This window comes from Mobula hypostoma, chromosome 13 (assembly GCF_963921235.1).
Source record: "Mobula hypostoma chromosome 13, sMobHyp1.1, whole genome shotgun sequence".
NCBI lineage: Eukaryota > Metazoa > Chordata > Chondrichthyes > Myliobatiformes > Myliobatidae > Mobula > Mobula hypostoma.
In genome coordinates, this window is record NC_086109.1 from 4,505,171 (window position 1) to 4,523,257 (window position 18,087).

The 18,087-nt window shown below is 43.2% G+C and overlaps 1 protein-coding gene across 8 annotated transcripts in view; it reads right to left on the reverse strand.

Moving 5' to 3' along the window:
• Positions 1-18,087, reverse strand: part of LOC134355880 (sushi, von Willebrand factor type A, EGF and pentraxin domain-containing protein 1-like) — a 64,181-nt gene that overhangs the window by 41,111 nt on the left and 4,983 nt on the right. For 4 of the 8 annotated variants that reach the window (XM_063066402.1, XM_063066400.1, XM_063066399.1 and 1 more), the window contains exons 2-8: positions 16,586-16,786; positions 14,408-14,504; positions 10,726-10,799; positions 9,280-9,465; positions 7,385-7,567; positions 6,455-6,640; positions 3,597-3,779 (exon numbers count right to left, since the gene is read on the reverse strand). In XM_063066402.1, the coding sequence (XP_062922472.1) occupies positions 3,597-3,779; positions 6,455-6,640; positions 7,385-7,567; positions 9,280-9,465; positions 10,726-10,799; positions 14,408-14,504; positions 16,586-16,786 (1,110 nt within the window). The remainder of the gene's footprint in view (positions 1-3,596; positions 3,780-6,454; positions 6,641-7,384; positions 7,568-9,279; positions 9,466-10,725; positions 10,800-14,407; positions 14,505-16,585; positions 16,787-18,087) is intronic. The other 4 variants (XM_063066401.1, XM_063066403.1, XM_063066404.1 and 1 more) reach the window with 4 other exon arrangements.

An 18,087-nucleotide genomic window follows, 5' to 3' on the forward strand; every position in this document is an offset into this window, starting at 1 on the left:
GGACACCTCCTTCCTAAGGCACCGCTCCTTGAAGATGACTTGGATATTACGGAGGCTGGTACCCATGATAGACTTGACTAACCTTACAAGTTTCTGCAACTTATTTCAATCTTGTGCAGTAGCTCCTCCTGCCCCCCCCCCATACCAGATGGTGATGCCGCCAGTCAGAATGCTCTCCACAGTACAATCGTAGAAGTCTTCCAGTGTTTTAGTTGACAAACCAAGTCTCCTCAAGCTCCTAATGAAATATAGCCGCTGTCTTGCCTTCTTTATAGCTGCATCGATATGTTGGGACCAGGTGAGATCCTCAGAGATCTTGACACCCAGGAACTTGAAACTGCTCACTCCCTCCACTTCTGACTCCTCTATGAGGATTGGTCGTGTTGCCTCGTCTTACCCTTTTGGAAGTCCACAATCAGCTCTTTGGTCTTGCTGATTGTGAGTGCAAGGTTGTTGCTGCGACACCACTCAACTAAATGGTATATCTCACTTCTGTACGCCCTCTCGACACCATCTGAAATTCTGTCAACGGTTGTATCATCAGCAATGTTACAGACGTTGTTTGAGCTATGCCTAGCCACACAGTCATGGGAGTACAGAGAATAGAGCAGTGTGCTAAGCACACATCCCAGAGGTGGGCCAGTGTTAATCATCAGCAAGGTGGAGATGTTATTTCCAATCTGTACGGATTGTGATCTTCCAGTTAGGAAGTTGCGGATCCAGTTGCAGGGGGAGGTACAGGAGGCCTAGGTTATCTAGCTTTTTGATCAGGTCTGCAGGAATGATGGTGTTAAATGCTGATCTATAGTCAATAAACATCCTGACATAGGTATTTATTTTCTCTAGGTGATCCAAGGCTGCGTAAAATTGTGGCGATAGACGAACTGCAGTGGGTCCAGGTCCTTCCTGAGACAGGTGTTCTTTCAAGGAGTGGTTGGTCATGACTCTTATGGAGAGAAGACATGGACAATATTCCAAATAAATTTGCACCATGGTGTTGGAACTGGTTTATTATTGTTATATGTACCAAGATACAGTGAAAGGTTTTGGTTGTATGCCATCCAGACAGATCATTTCATACAGAACCATACTGACAGTGAACAGAATGCAAAATATAATGTTGTAGAATACAGTCTGGTTCTATATATTTCCCATAAGACATCTTTGCTCTTCCAGTCAGATCCTTTTATCAGAAAGGCCTTACTAAATGATTTACACGATTTGCCTTACTAAATGTTTATAGGACTTGCATGCTAACTTTCTGTGAATCACGTACAAGGACACCACCCATGTTCACCTGAATAATGAAACCTTTCAATCCCCCACCATTTACAAAGATAAAACTTCTCCTTTTGATTCATAAGACCAACACAGAATTAGGTCGTTTGGCCCCAAACCGCTCACAATACTCCAAATGTGGTCTAACCAATGCCTTAAAAAGTCTCGGTATTACACCCTTGTTTTCATATTCTAGTCCCCTTGAAATAAAAGCTAAAATTGTATTTGCCTTCCTTACTACCGGCTCAACCTACAAGTTAATCTTTAAGTCCCAAGTCCCTTTGCACTTCCGATTTCTGAAATTGCTCCCCATTTAGAAAATAATCTACGCCTTTTTTCCTTCTACCGAAGTGCATGACCATATGCTTCTCTACAGTGTATTCTATCTGCACTTCACTCATTCCCTTAATCTGTCCTTCTGCACACTCTCTGCTTCATCAACACTACTTGCCCTTCCACCTCTCTGTGTATTGTCTGCAAACTTGGCCACAATGCCATCAGCTTCATCGTCCAGGTCATTAACACACACTCAGTTGCCACACTATAAGGTATCTCTTGTAGCTGCTTCAGCTGTCGTAGCCCATGCACTTCAAGGTTCAACGTGTTGTGATTTCAGAGATGCTCTTCTGCACACCACTGTTGAAATGTCTGGTTATTCGATTTACTATCACCTCCCTGTCAGCTTACACCAGTCGGGCCCTTCTCCTCTGATCTCTCATTAACAGGTGCTTTCGCCCACAGAACTGCAGCTCACTGGATTTTTTTTTTGTTTTGTGTTTCACACCGTTCCCTGTAAACTCAGAAGACTGTTGTGCATGAAAATTCCAGAAGATCAGCAGTTTCTGAGATACTCAAACCACCCCATCTAGCACTAACAATTATTCCATGGTCAAAGTTGCTTAGATCACATTTCTTCCCCATTCTGATGTTTGGTCTGATTAACAACTGAACCTCTTGACCATGTATGCATGCTTTTATGCACTGAGTTGCTGCCACATAATTGGCTAAATAGATATTTGCATTAACAAGTATGTGTACAGGTGTATCTAATAAAGTGGCGACTGAGTGTATATCTAACATTCCTCACCCATTCACTCAATATATCTGCATCCTCCTCAAAATGCACACTGCAGCCAGCTTTGCACCCTCACCAAGCCTTCAAACATTAGCACAATTAAGACCATAAGACATAGGAGCAGAAGTAGGCCATTTGCACCATTCAGTCTGCTTCTCCATTCCATCATGGCTGATTTATTATCCTGCTCATCCCCATTCTCCTGCCTTCTCTTGGCTCCATCATTCAAATCAACTGAATAACTGAAGCCAGCACTGATCCCTGAGGCACCAACGGGTCATAGCATCACAACCTGACAACCACCCAATTATTCTACACTCTGCTGTCGTAACCACAGTCCATACATACCCATAATCCCATGTAATCTTGTTCAAATTACTTCTTAAGTGGCACCTTCCTGAAGGTTTTCTAATGGTCCAAATGTGTATCAGCTTAGCTTTATTACTATTCTGTTAGTTATGACTTCCAAGATCCCTAACAGAACCTATAGATCCAGTGCATCTACTATCTCTGAAAACTTCTCTCTGCACAATGTGTTACAGCATTCACATTTGGAACAATTCCTTACAACCTTGCAGTACCGTAACTAAACTAAAAGGGCTGAAATTTAATTGCAAAATTCAAAACTTGAAGAATTTTTAAAAAGCAGACGAAGGACAAGGAAATATTTTTTGTGGATACATTATGTGGCCATACTAGATACCTCCTGTACCTAATAAAGTGGCCACTGAGTGTATGTATATGGACTTCTGCTGCTGTAGCCCATCCACTTCAAGGTTCAACGTGTTGTGTGTTCAGAGATGCTGCTCTGCCACCACTGTTGAAATACGTGGTTTCTTGAGTTACTGTCAGTTTGAACCAGTCTGGCCAATCTCCTCCAACCTCTCCCATTAACAAAATGTTTTTGCCTACAGAACTGCTGCTAACTGGATGTCTTTTTTCGAAACATTCTCTATCCCAGGAAATCAACAGTTCCTGAGGTATTCAAACCACTCCGTCCATCATCAACAATCATTCCACGGTCAAAGTCACTTAGATCATATTTCTTCCCCATTCTGATGTCTGGTCTGAACAACAACTGAACCTTTTGACCAAATCTGCATGCTTTTTACAGAGGTTCTGTCACGTGATTGGCTGATTAGATATTTGAATTAACGAGCAGGTGTACCTAATAAAGTGGCCACTATTTATATTGTAAGCAATTTTTTAATTGTTAACCTCAGTTAATGAAATGGATACTCACGTCTGCAAGAGGGAGGTTCTGGAACAAATGTATTGTTTTCTCTACATTCTATCACACTCTCGCCGACCATCTGAAAACCTTCAGCACAGCTGTAGCTGATAGTCTCCCCATATGAGTATGTCGGACCGAATCCTGCCTCTATCTGGCCATCTGCTGGCAAGTCAGGAGGATGACAAAGAACAGCTACCAAAAAAAAAGCATTAATGTCCGTCAGGTAACTGACTATACTGAGGATATAGGCACTATTATCCATTTGCAACACATCAGACTATTGATGAGCAACACACACAAAATGCTGGAGGAACTCAGCAGATCAGGCAGCATCTATGGAGGGAAATAACAGTTAATGTTTTGACCTGTGACATTTCATCAGGACTGAAAAGGAAGGGGGCAGAAGCCAGAATAAGGAGGTGTCTGGAGGGGAAGGAGTACACTAGACGGTGATAGCTGAGTCCAGGTAAGGGGGAAAGGGGTTGAGGTAAAAAGTTGGCAGGGGATAGGTGGAGGAGGTAAAGGATTGAAGGATAAATCTGATTGAAGAGGAAAGGGATGAAGGAAGAACACCAGGAAAAGGTATTGGCGGGTGAGGAGAAAAGGTGATAGGCCAGACTAAAGAACAGAAGAGGAGGAAAGGGGGAGGGGAAAAAATACCAGATGGAAAAATCAATGTTCATGCCATCAGGTTGACGGCTACCCAGATGGAATACAAGTTGTTGCTCCTCCACCCTGAGAGTGGCCTCATTGTGGCAGACAAGGAGGCCATGGATCGATGTTGGAATGGGAATGGGGATAGGAATTAAAGAAGCTGGCCATCTGGAATTTCTGCTTTTAGTGGATGGAGTGGAGGACCGGTCCCCAACAATGTAGAGGAGGCTGCATCGGGAGCACTGAATACAATAGATGATCCCAACAGATTTGTAGGTGAAGTGTTGCCTCACCTAGAAGGACTGTTTAGCGCCCTGAATGGAGGTAAGGGAGGAGGTGAATGGGCAGGTGTAGCATTTCTGTTGCTTGCAGGGATATGTGCCAAGAGGGAGATTAGCAGGAAGGGATGAATGGACAAGGGAATCACAGAGGAAGCCAGCTATACAAATGTGCCCAAGATATTTGCACTGTACTGTAGGTGAGGACAAGAGGAACTCTATCCCTGTTAAGGAAGCACGAAGATGGGGTAAGGTGCAGATGCTCGGGAAATTAAGGAGATGCAGGTGAGGGTAGCGTCAATGGAGGAGGAAAAGAAACCCCCAACCTATTATTCTGCCTGCTAGTCTTCCATTATAAAATGTGTTTGTGAAAATCACAAAATAATTTTAAACCAGAAATCATCCCAGAATTAAGAGCTATTGGTGAAGCACAGGTGGCTCCTGAAGAGAGCACGAGTGATTATCCATTGACATCTTGGCCATGAATGCTCCTTTTCCAAATCCCTCTTTGCAGGATGCCAGTCTCATAGGATTCTTGTACTCAGCTCTTTCCAAGCTGGCCAAGTAACCAATCACACGGAACCATTTTCAATGACAACCACCAAGAAGTGCAGTTTTTACCTAACTTGCTAAATGAAGAGAGAAACACACTTGTACATTGTGTTTTATAGGATAGCTTTTATATTTATCATGTTTTGTTTGTATTTAATGTGTTGTTGATGCTGCATCAATCCAGAGTAACAGTCACTTTATTCTCCTTTACACCCGTGTACTGAAGGATGACAATAAACAGTTCTGAATCTTGAACCTCTTTATACACTTGCATTGTGAATGATGATTGATTGTGCAAATAAGGAACGTGAACATACACCAGGTTACTAATTGGTTGGCATCTGTATCCACTCGTCAATTCTGTATTAAAATGGTATTTCTCTGTTCAAACATCAGAACAGTTTGGTGACAGGGGCCAGGCTGTTCTCCCTGTGCACAAGCAAATAGAGTGTGATTGAGGAACAAGTGCAAATTGTTCAGAGTCCAGTTAATGGGCAGCCACATTTCCCACTACAGGTTGAGTACCCCTTATCCAAAATGCTTCGGGTAGGAAATGTTTAGGATTTTGGAATACACAGTGAGATAGCTTGGAATTGCCATCATTTCTGACTCTAAACTTATGTGCTACCTGTAGGCAGTCTTTGTCTTACACTTGTTTATCACACATATGTACATACCAGTAAAAATGATTACATACCATTAATAGAAAGAAAATATAATGTGTGCAGGGTAACCAAAGCAGCACAGAACCATCAGGAGGATGCCTGAATCTGCTATTGAACAATAAACAATGGCAGGCTTTCAGTCTCCGTTTTGGAAGTACAGTCCAGTTAATGCTTCGGGCCGAGTCCCTTTGGCAGGAATGAAGGAAGGTCCTGCCGAATTGTCTCGGCCCCAAACATTTACTGTACTTTTTTCCATAGATGCTCCCAGGCCTGTTGAGTTCCTCCAGCATTTTGTGTGTGTGTTGCTTGGATTTTCAGCTTCTGCAGATTCTCTCTTGTTTGTGTCCTAAAATGTTGAGAGTGCATCTTCAGGCTCTAGTACCTCCTCCTTGATGGTAACAATGAGAAGAGGGCATCTCCTAGGTCCTTAGTATAGGTAAAGATGCAAAAAAAAGCTGAAGTTCATGCGTGAAAAAAAAGTCATGGAGAAATGGTCGTGATAGGTTTGTTCTACTTGGGAACAGCATGGACTTGATTGTCCAACTGGCCTCCAGCCTTGTTGCAAGAATGAATATAAGTTACTGAATACATTTATTTTTTTTATAACCACTTCAACATCATCTAGTCAGGATCACTGTCAAGCAGAGGATTAAGGGATTGCTTCAGGACATGTACAAAGTAATTTGTAGTAAGTAAGTTTCACACTGCAGTATTATACCTTTGCATTCTGGTGGTGTGTTGTTCCATTCCCCAGTCTCTGTGCAAACAAGTTTGTCTGCACCAATCAATGAATGGCCTGCACTGCAGGAGAATTTTGCAACCATTCTGTATTCCCAGTGCTGTCCATAGGATGGTAATGGAGCTAGACTGTTATTAATCGGTGGAAGGTCTGCACATGTGATGGCTATGGACAGATGAAATACAATTAATACTTTGAAAAATACATAAAATGCAAATATCACCTTCAGGGATTAAAACCACTCAGTTCAGAAGCACCACCGACTTTGGGAAAAATAGGAGAATGGATAGCTGCACCATTCTTCTGAGAGCCAAAGCATAAAGACTTGACTCCAGCCAACATAGTTCTCCAGATCGTTGAGGCACACAAGCCTTCAAATCCCACAAGGCTGTTGTTCTCTTGGATGTCCATCTCCCCTACCTATTTGTATGTACCTACCATTCCCTCCTCATCTGACTCCACCTATCAGTCACTGTCCTTCTTCCCTATGCACTGTTAAAAAGTCATGTTATTTTACATTGAAAACATCGAAACATGGTTCAATGTTTCAATGTAAATGTGACAGATAAAGTTAAACATTTTGTAAAGAGAAATTCATCATCCACTTTTCTGGATTTACAAGGGCCAGGAAGTAGACAATTACATTTCCGTGCAAAAGATACGAGGAGGATAAAAGAATTTTGTTTTTAAAAAGAAGGAATAGTTATGATGCAGAACTTAACACATTCTCGGAAGAAAGGAAACTAAATCATCAGTGATTTTAAAAGGGAATTTGATAAGCTCTTGAGAGAGAATAATTTTCAGTGATGAAGGTATTGCTCTATAAAGGAAGCATAATAATTCTCAATGCTATGAAATAAAAAGTACCTCCTTTCATTCTGAACCTCAGCTCATGAAATGGATACTCACGCTTGCAGGAGGGGGGTCCTGGTACAAATGTGTTGTTCTCTCTACATTCTATCATACTCTCGCCGACCATTTGAAAACCCTCAGCACAGCTGTAGCTGATAGTCTCCCCAAAGGTGTATGTTGGGCCGAATCCTGCCTCTATCTGCCCATTCTCTGGCAAGTTAGGAGGATGACACAGAACAGCTACCAAAATAAATCAAATTATCAGTCCCCAGCACATAACACTGCAGCACCTGTACAGAGAGAAACAGTTAACGCTTCAAGGCTAAGAGCTTTCATCAGAACTGGAAAAGGAAGAAAGCAAATTAGTTTTCAGTAGCAGAAAAGGTATGTACGGTGAAAGAAAAATAATATCTCTGATTCAGTGAAGCAAAATGACTTAATGTCGCAGTGGGAATAAATTGTTACACTGGTTTAAATGAGGTGTAATGAAAAACTTTGTTTAGCCTGCCATATATACGAATGATTTCATCACATCTGTACTTTGAGGGTTTATAGGGCAAAACAATGACAGAATGCAGAATAAACTGCTACAGTTACAGTGCAGGCACACAATAAGGTGCATGGCATAACGAGCTAGATTGTGAGGTTAATAGTCCATCTTACAGTGCTACTGAACTGCTCAACAGTCTTACAACAGTGAGACAGAAGCTGCCCTTTAGCTTGGTGATAAGGCTTTCATATATTACAACTGTTACTTCTAATTGCTGCTACACTATCACATTTCTCTGCTGAGGTTAAAAGACTATGTGCACGGCTGGGAGGGAGGAAGGAAAGGGCTTGGTTTGCTGTTATTGTTTTGTTGCTTGTTGTGTTCTGTTGAGCATTGTGGGGTTGCTATGCCAACACCAGAATGCGTGGCGACACTTTGCACACCCACAGCACACCCTTAGTGTGTTGGCTATTAACGCCAATGATGCATCTCACTCTGTGTTTGAAGGTTTCGATGTAAAGGTGACAAATAAACTTGAATCTTGAATTACAAGTTAAGAGATGACCGAACACACTCTTAAATACTATTTTCACAAGCAATGTGGTTGGCAGAAACAAGTTGGGTTGAAGAGTCTATTTCCATGGTGTAAGACTCTGTCACTCAAGTCTGATTGAGTCATTTTGGAACATTTATTTACTTATTTAGAGGTACAGAACCATAACCGGCCTTTCCAGCCCAATCAGCCCGTGCCACCCCGCCCATGTACCCCATTACCCTCCCAAGCCATGTCTTTGGAATGTGTGAGTAAATCACATGGTCATGGGGAGAACATGCGAACTCTTCACAGACAGCTGTCCGGGTTGCCGTCACTGTAATAACGTTATGTTAACTGCTACACAACCATGCCATCCCAACACAGCGCATCTGTGTAACCGCATTTTTGTCAGTTCGTGAAAGGTAGTCACCAGAATCAAAGACAGTCCTCTCCACAGCTTGGATACTGTTCCACCACTGAAAGCAGCATTCAAGATTCAGAAACTGCACAAAACTTCTCTACCCCTCAGTCTCTCTTAGCTATCACCCTGCAGTTACAAGAGTGTTACAGTAAAGAATCCTTTCACTAAGCAATCTTACTGAAGATTATCAAGAACACATCCAACCTAACTGCAGCTAAGCAAAACCATGCTGTAATGTGATTAAACATGAGTGGTGACACTACTGCTATGACAAAGAACTACATTTGAAAGTTTTTTTAATTACACTTACTCTGCAATTTTGTAAAAGTTTACTCAGTGTGGGATAAGGTGGGTCAGTTTATGGAATCACTAACTGGGATCATTACACATTGGGGTTGTTATACCCACTTCGGCCACTACAAGTCACTGGGCCCGTTATACCTCACTGGGTTGTTACACTCACTGGAGCTGTTATTGTGCACCAACAGCTTGGCTACAGAACATACCTTTGCATTTTGGTGGTGGGTTGTTCCACTCTCCAGTCTCTGTACAAACAAGTCTCTCTGTACCAATCAATGAGTACTTCTTATCACAAGAATATTTTGCGACCATTCCATACTCCCAGTGCTCTCCGTAGGGTGGTGATGGAGCCTCTCCATTACTAATGGGTGAAAGATTAGCACATGTGACAGCTGTGAATAAAAGTAACAGAATTAATGCTCTGAACATTTGGCTGGATGAAAATTTCACTTTCAGAAATTAAAATGTGTTACTTCAGAGACACTACCCTGACAAACCCTGCCCCAATTATGTGTTGTCAACTTTTACATTTCAATTGAGGTAATTCAGACTTCAGAACATATGACAATGAATTGGTTTTAAATACAATCACTGTTCCCTCTAAGCTGGGCAGGTTCATAGTCACGCTGTAACTGAAATGCTCCCTTGCACATAGCCGTTGCTGCCACGCAGCTGGAATAAAGACATCGGAAAAAAAGTTTATGAGACATCAAGGATTTTCTTTGTTGTACTGTACTTCATTATACCCCTCAATTACTATGTGATTTTTCAGCTTTCATTCTGAATATTCATAGTATGCATATAGAAACATAGAAAACCTACAGCACAATACAGGCCCTTCGGCCCACAAAGTTGTGCTGAACATGTCCCTACCTTAGAAATTTCTAGGGTTACATATAGCCCTCTATTTTTCTAAGATCCATGTACCTATCCAAAAGTCTCTTAAAAGACCCTATTGGTCCGCCTCCACCACCGTTGCCGGCAGCCCATTCCACGCACTCACCACTCCCTGCGTAAAAAACTTACCCCTGACATCTCCTCTGTACCCACTCCCAAGCACCTAAAACTTGTGCCCTCTTGTGGCAACCATTTCAGCCCTGGGAAAAGGCCTCTGACTATTCATATGATCAATGCCTCTCATCATCATATACACCTCCATCAGGTCACCTTTCATCCTCCGTCGCTCCAAGGAGAAAAGACCGAGTTCCATGCAGTTTTCAGTCTGTGTCATGAGTGACATGAGCATGGCCTCCGAATATATAGAGTAACTTTGCCACTATCCAAGATTCAGGGAATGAGCTTACGGTTTTTAACCCTTCACTGGTTGCACATAAGTCTGCAACCTCTTCAACATGCTGTCCAAACAACACATACAAAATGCTGAAGGAATTCAGTAGGTCAGGCAGCATTTATACAGTGGAATAAACAAACAGCATTTCAGCTGATGTCCTTCATCTGGACAACGTCCAAATAACCAGCTCCACTGGGACTCGACAGATAAATCCTCCAGCTAGGAGCGAGGTTATCCATACCAGAACCACTACTGTCCTTAGACAAAAAGGAACATTTTAAAACAAAGATCCCAAAAACAAGTCAAAGGGGACATTGCAAAATTGAAATGCAAGCCAGTTACAATGAATATAGAATCCTACCTTCGCATGTTGGAATTTGACCACTCCAACCGTCAGCTGTGCATAACTGGTAGTTCCTACCCACCAACAGGTATCTAAAGGAAAGGAAGACACGTTACTGTAGGAAAACTACCTATTACAGAGTAACCCTGCTTTACGGCTGTTCTGGTTATGGATATATGCCACAAATCATTACCTGACCCATTTCCTTTCTTGATCTCTCTGTCTCCATCTCTAGAGACAGTCTATCCACTGATATATTGTATGAACCCATTGATTCTCACAGCTACCTGGCCTATACTTCTTCCCACCCAGTCACTTTTAAAAATGCTATCCCATTCTCTCAGTTCCTCATGTCTGCCAAATCTGGTCTCAGGAAGCGGCTTTTCATTCCACAACTAATGAGATGTCTTCTTTCTTCAAAGAAAGGGACACCATCAGCACTTCCTCCACCATCCACACTGCCCTTACCTGCATCTCTTGCCGTGAAGTACTGTTACAGCTATTTAGGACCTTGGTCAGACTCCACTTGGAGTACTGTGTTCAGTTCTGGTCACCTCACTACAGGAAGGATGTGGATACTAGAGAGAGAGTGCAGAGGAGATTTACAAGGATGGTGCCTGGATTGGAGGGTGTACCTTATGAGAATAGGTTGAGTCAACTTGGCCTTTTCCCCTTGGAGCGGCGGAGGATGAAAGGTGGCCTGATAGAGGTGTATAAGATGATGAGGGGCAATGATCATGTGGATAGCCAAAGGCTTTTCCCCAGGGCCGAAATGGCTAACACGAGGTGAAGTTTTAAGGTGCTTGAAAATAGGTACCGCGGGGATGTCAGGGATAAGCTTTTCACACACAGAATGGTGGGTGCATGGAATGCGCTGCCGGCAGTGGTGGTGGAAGCGGATACAATAGGGTCTTTTAAGAGCCTCTTAGATAGGTACATGGAGCTTAGAAAAATAGAGGGCTATATGCTAGGGAAATTCTAGGCAGTTTCCAGAGTAGGTTACATGGTTGGCACAGCATTGTGGGCCGAAGGGCCTGTAATGTGCTGTAGATTTCTATGTTCTATATTCTTCCATTTCGCGCACATCTGCCCTCACCCCATTCCCCCACCACCTCACACCTCCTTGTCCTCACTGACCACCCCACTAGCCTCTGCACCCAGCATATAAATACTCTGCAACTTCCACCACCTCCAATGGGATCCCACAATCAAACTCATCCTTCTCTCCTCCCTCTCATTCTGCTTTCCGCAGGGATTGCTCCCTATGCGATTCCCTTCTCCACTCGTCCCTCCCCACTGATCTCCCCCCAGTACTTACCTTGCAGCGGAACAAGTGTCACATTAATCCCTACATCCCCACCCTCACTACCATTCAGAGCCCCAAACAATCCTTCCAGATGAGGTGCTCTTCGTGTGGCCACCTGTATATCAGTGAGACACAACATAGATAGGGAGACTGCTTCACTGAGCACCTACGATCCATCCGCCAGAAAAAATGGGATCTCCCGGTAGCCATACATTTCAATTCTACTTCCCATTCCTATTCCGACATGTCAGTCCATGGCTTCCTCTACCGTCATGATGAGGCCACACTCAGGTTGGAGTGTAGGTAGCCTAAAACCTGATGGCATGAACTTGGATTTCTCTAACTTCCAGTGATTGCCCCAACCCCCATCTCCTTCACCATTCCCTACTCCTGCTTCCCTCTCTCACTTTATCTCCTTGATCTGATAGAGGTGTATAAGATGATGAGAGGCATTGATCATGTGGATAGTCAGAGGCTTTTTCCCAGGGCTGAAATGTCACAGTTTTAGGTGCTTGGAAGTAGGTACAGAGGAGATGTCAGGGGTAAGTTTTTTTACGCAGAGAGTGGTGAGTGCATGGAATGGGCTGCCGGCGACGGTGGAGGAGGCAGATATGATAGGGTCTTTTAAGAGATTCCTGGACAGGTACATGGAGCCTAAAAAAAAGACTATGGGTAACCCTGGGTAATTTCTAAAGTAAGTGCATGTTCAGCACAGCATTGTGGGCTGAAAGGCCTGTATTGTGCTGTAGGCTTTCTATGTTTTTTATTTGCCTGTCACCTCCCCTGGTGGTCCTCCTCTTTCCCTTTCTTCCATGGTCTTCTGTCGTCTCATATTAGATTCCCCCCTCTCCTGCCCTTTATCTATTTCACCAAACAACTTCCCAGCTCTTTACTTCACCCCCTCCCCCTCTCCCTGTTTCACCTATCACCTGACACCTTGTACTTACACTCCTCTCCCCCACCTCCACCTTCTTACGCTGACTTTTCCTCTTTCTTCCCAGTCTTGATGAAGGGTCTTAGCCCGAAACGTCAACTATTTACTCTTTTCCATCATGGGCAATAGCCTCCCCAGCATCCAGGACACCTTCAAAAGGCAATGCCTCAAAAAGGTGGCATCAGTCATGAAGGACCCCCATCACTCAGGACTTCTTCTCGTTCTTCTCATGGCTACCATCAAGGAACAGGTATAGGAGCTTGAAAACATGCTCTCAACGTTTTAAGAACAGCTTCTGCCCTTCCACCATCAGATTTCTGAATGGAGAGTGAAACCATGAGCACTACCACACTATTGTTTTTTTTCGATTTTTGAATATATAAGTATATATATAAATTATTGCAATTTATAGATTAAACTTATTGTAATTTATAGTTTTTTTAAATTATTATTGCAAGGTACTGCTACCACAAAACTACAAATTTCACAGTAACACACACAAAATGCCGGAGGAACTCAGCAGGTCAGGCAGCATCTATGGAAATGAACAAACAGTCAACGTTTCAGGCCACGACCCTTCTCCACAACCGAGAAGGAAGGGGGAAGATGCTAGAATAAAAAGGTGGGGGAGGGGAAGGAGGATAGCTAGAAGGTGATAGGTGAAGCCAGGTGGGTGAGGAAGTTCAAGGGCTGGAGAAGAAGGAATCTGATAGGAGAAGAGAATGGACCATCAGAGAAAGAGGAGGACAGAACCCAGGGGAAGTAATAGGCAGCTGAGAAGAGATAACAGGTCAGAGTGGGAATAGAGAATGGGGGGGGGGGGAGGGAAATTCATTTACCAGAAGGAGAAATCGATGTCCATGCCATCAGGTTGCAGGTTACCCAGACGGAACACAAGGTGCTGCTCCTCCACCCTGAGGATGGCCTCTTCTTGGCACTGACATGTCGAAACGGGAATAGGAATTGAATTTAAATGTTTGGCCACCACAAAGTCCCACTTGTGGCAGATGGAGGTGCTCGATGAAGCAGTCCCCCAATTTACGACGGGTCTCACCAATGAGGCTGTGTCGAGAGCAACGGACACGATAGATGATCCCAGCAGATTCTGAGGTGAAGTGTTGCCAAACCTAGAAAAACTGTTTGGGACCCTGAACAGAGGTGAGGCAGGAGGTGTATGGACAGCTGTAGCATTTAGACAGCTCTCAGAGATGTGCCGGGGGGGAATTAGTAGAGAGGGATGAATGGACAAGAGAATCACAAAGGGAGCAATTCCTGTGGAAAGTTGGGGGGGGGGCGTGGGTGGGAAGGTAAAGATATTTTTAGTGGTAGGATCCCTTTAGAGGTGGCAGACAAATGCTAGTGATACTAAACCTGATTCTGATTAAAACATTAATATCACCAAATAATTATAAAAGTAAAGGAAGCATTTCTTAAATATCCGTTTAATACTGTCTGCTTACCCTGAATCACAATAAAAAACAGCTTTACTTCGAAAAGTTGTGTTTGGTGCCCGAGAATATCCATGTATTATCTCTCCTGTATTACCACAGTTCTTCACTGCACAAATCAAAATGGGAGATGGTAAAAGGGCTGTAAAATACTAACATCGCCAAGACATTTTCCTTAGAATTGGCAAAACATTTTGCATCTTAACATTTTCCAAGCCTGCATTTATGGAAATTATTATTATTAATAATAATAACGTATTCATAGAGCATTTATGTCAACAGTGCAGTTCAAAATGCTTTACAATTCATAAAGTGCAAACATGAAAATAAAAGACTAAAAGATGTTAGTTAAAAATTAAGATTAAATAAATAGGTTTTGAGCTGATGTTTAAAAGTGTCAACTGAGTCTGCATCTCTTATAGTTTAAGATATTGAAATTTGACAGTTTGGGAGCATAGTGGTTCCTAAGGTTGTCACAGCTGGGGCTGGTAGTTGGGATAAGCTCATACTACCTATAAAGTGCTCCAAATGGCATGCAACTCTAACAGCCTCTGACAACCAAGTCCAACTCTTGGCTTTCACATGTGGCTTAGCTACTAGGCCCAGTGGAACTGTTTCTACTGACAAGAGAAGGGGCAAAGATGGATCACCGACACCTCAAAACCAGTTGCTTCAGGCAGCCTGCTTAGGGGAAGGAAAACTCTGATTTTAAACCTCCGCTGCCTTGTGGCTATATCCACACACGGGAAAGGCTTCGGGAGTAAATCCCAAGGAAGAAATCCGGAGCCAGGGTCCCCAAAGCAGTTTGATGTTGTTTACAACTTCACTCTGGCAACCTCTGTGACAACACTGGTGCCAAGCTGTATCGGTGCTTGCCCTTCCCTTGGACTACACTAGTGACGTGGAGAGTGGAACCCGCTGTATGGGTAACAGCCGGTTCCTCAAATCTTCCTGCCCAGGCTTGCGCCCTGGAGAGGACACAGTCTACCAGAGGTGCAAGCCCATGATCCTCTTGGATCGACGGCTGCCTACTACTACTAATACTAGGAGCGTAGTTCAAAAAAGCTATCCTGCTAATTATCTTTTGAGGGAGATTGTTTCAATTTATGAGACAGTGGAAGAAGGCCTGAAAGCTCAAGCAGGATTATAAAATGAAAAGTCATCATTTCCTGTGACAATTATGTTCCACAATTGACAGTTTGAAACTGATAAGCTGCTTACAGATCAAGGTAAGTTTATTGTCATTTAATTATATACATGTATAGTGCCAAACAATACATTTCTCTGGACCAGGGTGTAAAGCACAGTGGTACACATAACACACGTATAACACACAATAACTTAGGACAGTGCATCCCTAAGAATTAAATCTAAAAATGAATTATGCACAGATAAACATAGTAAAGTGCATAAATTAAATATTGTAGGGTACAGAACAAATTTGAAGGTGATGTGGCAGGGAGTTCAGAAGCCCATTGGCCTGAGGGAAGAAGCTGTTCCCCACCCTGATCATTCTTGTCTTTATGCATCGGAGTCTTCTGCCTGATGATAGAATATCAAAGACAATGCTGGATGGATGGGCAGGATCCTTGATAAGACCAAGAGCCTTGCACATCCAGCGCTCCTGATAAGTGTTCCCGGTGGTTGTTAGGGAGATTCCTATGGTCTTCTCAGCCATCTGCACAGTCCTTTGTAAAGAATTCCACTCCGATGCTCGGCTGCTCGCACACCAGATAGAGATGCAGCTTGTCAGGATGCTCCCAATGGTGCTCCTGTAAAATTCAGTTACAAAGAGTGGGGGAACTCACTTGCTTCAATGTCTCAGGGAGTGGTGGTGCTGCTGTACCTTCTCATTCAGGGAGGTGATATTGAGGGACCAAGTGAGGTTGACTGTGATAGGATACACTTAACTCTGTCTACAGGGGAACTATGTATGCACAGAGGGGGATGAGCAAGAAAAACATTGCTTCTGCATCAAGAGACAGATCCAAAGAATTTTAAGATAATTGAAAGAACTCAGTATTTGCTGTTAGCTTCACCACAATTTATCACACTGTCGGGACACACCAAACTATTCAGTAACAAAGTTCTCAGGAGCTGCTTGGGCCCTTCAGCATCAGTCACTTGTTTTATGAAATTAATGGGTAGAAGGAAAGAAAAGAGAATATGATCAAAGTACTCATTACTTACCTTCACATTTCACCTGCAATGGTGTCCAAGTTGAATCGTCCTTGCAAGTAACAGATCTTGAACCCAATAATGAATCTTCCTTGAATACATAACCTGAATCACATCTGTAATTAATCACTGTCCCCACTTCAAATGCCATCTCAGAAACAGATTCATTAAATGGAGATCCATTTTCCAGCTCTGGAGGTCTGCCACAATCACCTTAAAAATATATAGGATTCTTAAGTTCATCGTTCAACAACAGTTCAGGAACAAGAGAGACAATATTAGGTCCTGAGAGAGGACGTGATGGATGCTTCCTCTTGTGAGAGAATCTAGTACTGTAGGATTGTAATTTAGGTTTGCTACTTTGATACAGTTAGGGAAAAGGTTTTTCATGGAATGTAGAACATTACAACACAGTACACGCACTCTGGCCCACGATCTTGTGCCAACCCTTTAGCCATTTGGTTAAGCAGAGCAGCATGTGAGGATCATGTTTTGTGATTTCTCAAGTGCCTTCAATACCATACAGCCTCATTGCGGGGGGAAAAGCTCCATTCACTGCAGAATGGCACTTCCATTGTATCCTAGATAATGGACTACCTGACTGGCAGAGCACAGTATGTGCGGCTTCAGAGCTGTGTGTCAGACATGGCTATAAGCAGCACTGGGTACCCACAGGGGACTGTATTGGCTCCTTTCCTGTTTACCCTGTATACCTCACACTTCAGATACAACACTGAGTTATGTCATCTGCAGAAATTCTCTGATGACTCAGCAATAGATGAGTGTATAAAGGGAGGACGAGAGGATGAATACAGGGCCCAAGTGGAGGAATTTGTCAAAAGGTGCAAGTGGAAACATCTGCAGCTCAACATCAGTAAGACAAGGGAGATGGTGATGGACTTCAGGAAGACGAAGCCTGCATTGCTCCTTGTTAATATTGATGGCAAGGACATGGATGTGGTGAGGACCTACAAGCACCTGGGTGTGCACCTGGATGACAGACTTGAGTGGAGCACCAACACAGAGGCTGTGTACAAGGAGGGCCAGAATCGCCTCCACTTCCTGATGGAGACTGAGGTCCTTTGGAGTATGCAGGCCTCTCCTTCACATGTTCTACCAGTCTGTTGTTACCAGTACAATCTTCTATGCAGTGGTGTACTAGGGCAATGGCATCAACCCAGGTGATGCCAATGGGCTCAATGAACTGAATAGAAAGGGTAGTTCTGTTATAGGAGTCAAACTGGACAAACTGGAGGCTGTGGTAGAACAAAGGACCCTTTGGAAAATCCCGGCAATTCTGGACAATGTTTCTCACCCTCTGCCTGGAACCTTGGTTGGAGAGAGGAGCACTTTCACTAATAGATAAGATAACTGCACTGCTCCAAAGAGCGCTATATGAGGTCATTCTTACCCTTGGCCATTAGACTCTGTATGTTCTTATAAGTCAATCTATAGCTAGGGAAGTGATGATCCTCTCCTGTCAGTCTGTTTGCAGTAACCTTTTTTAAATTCTT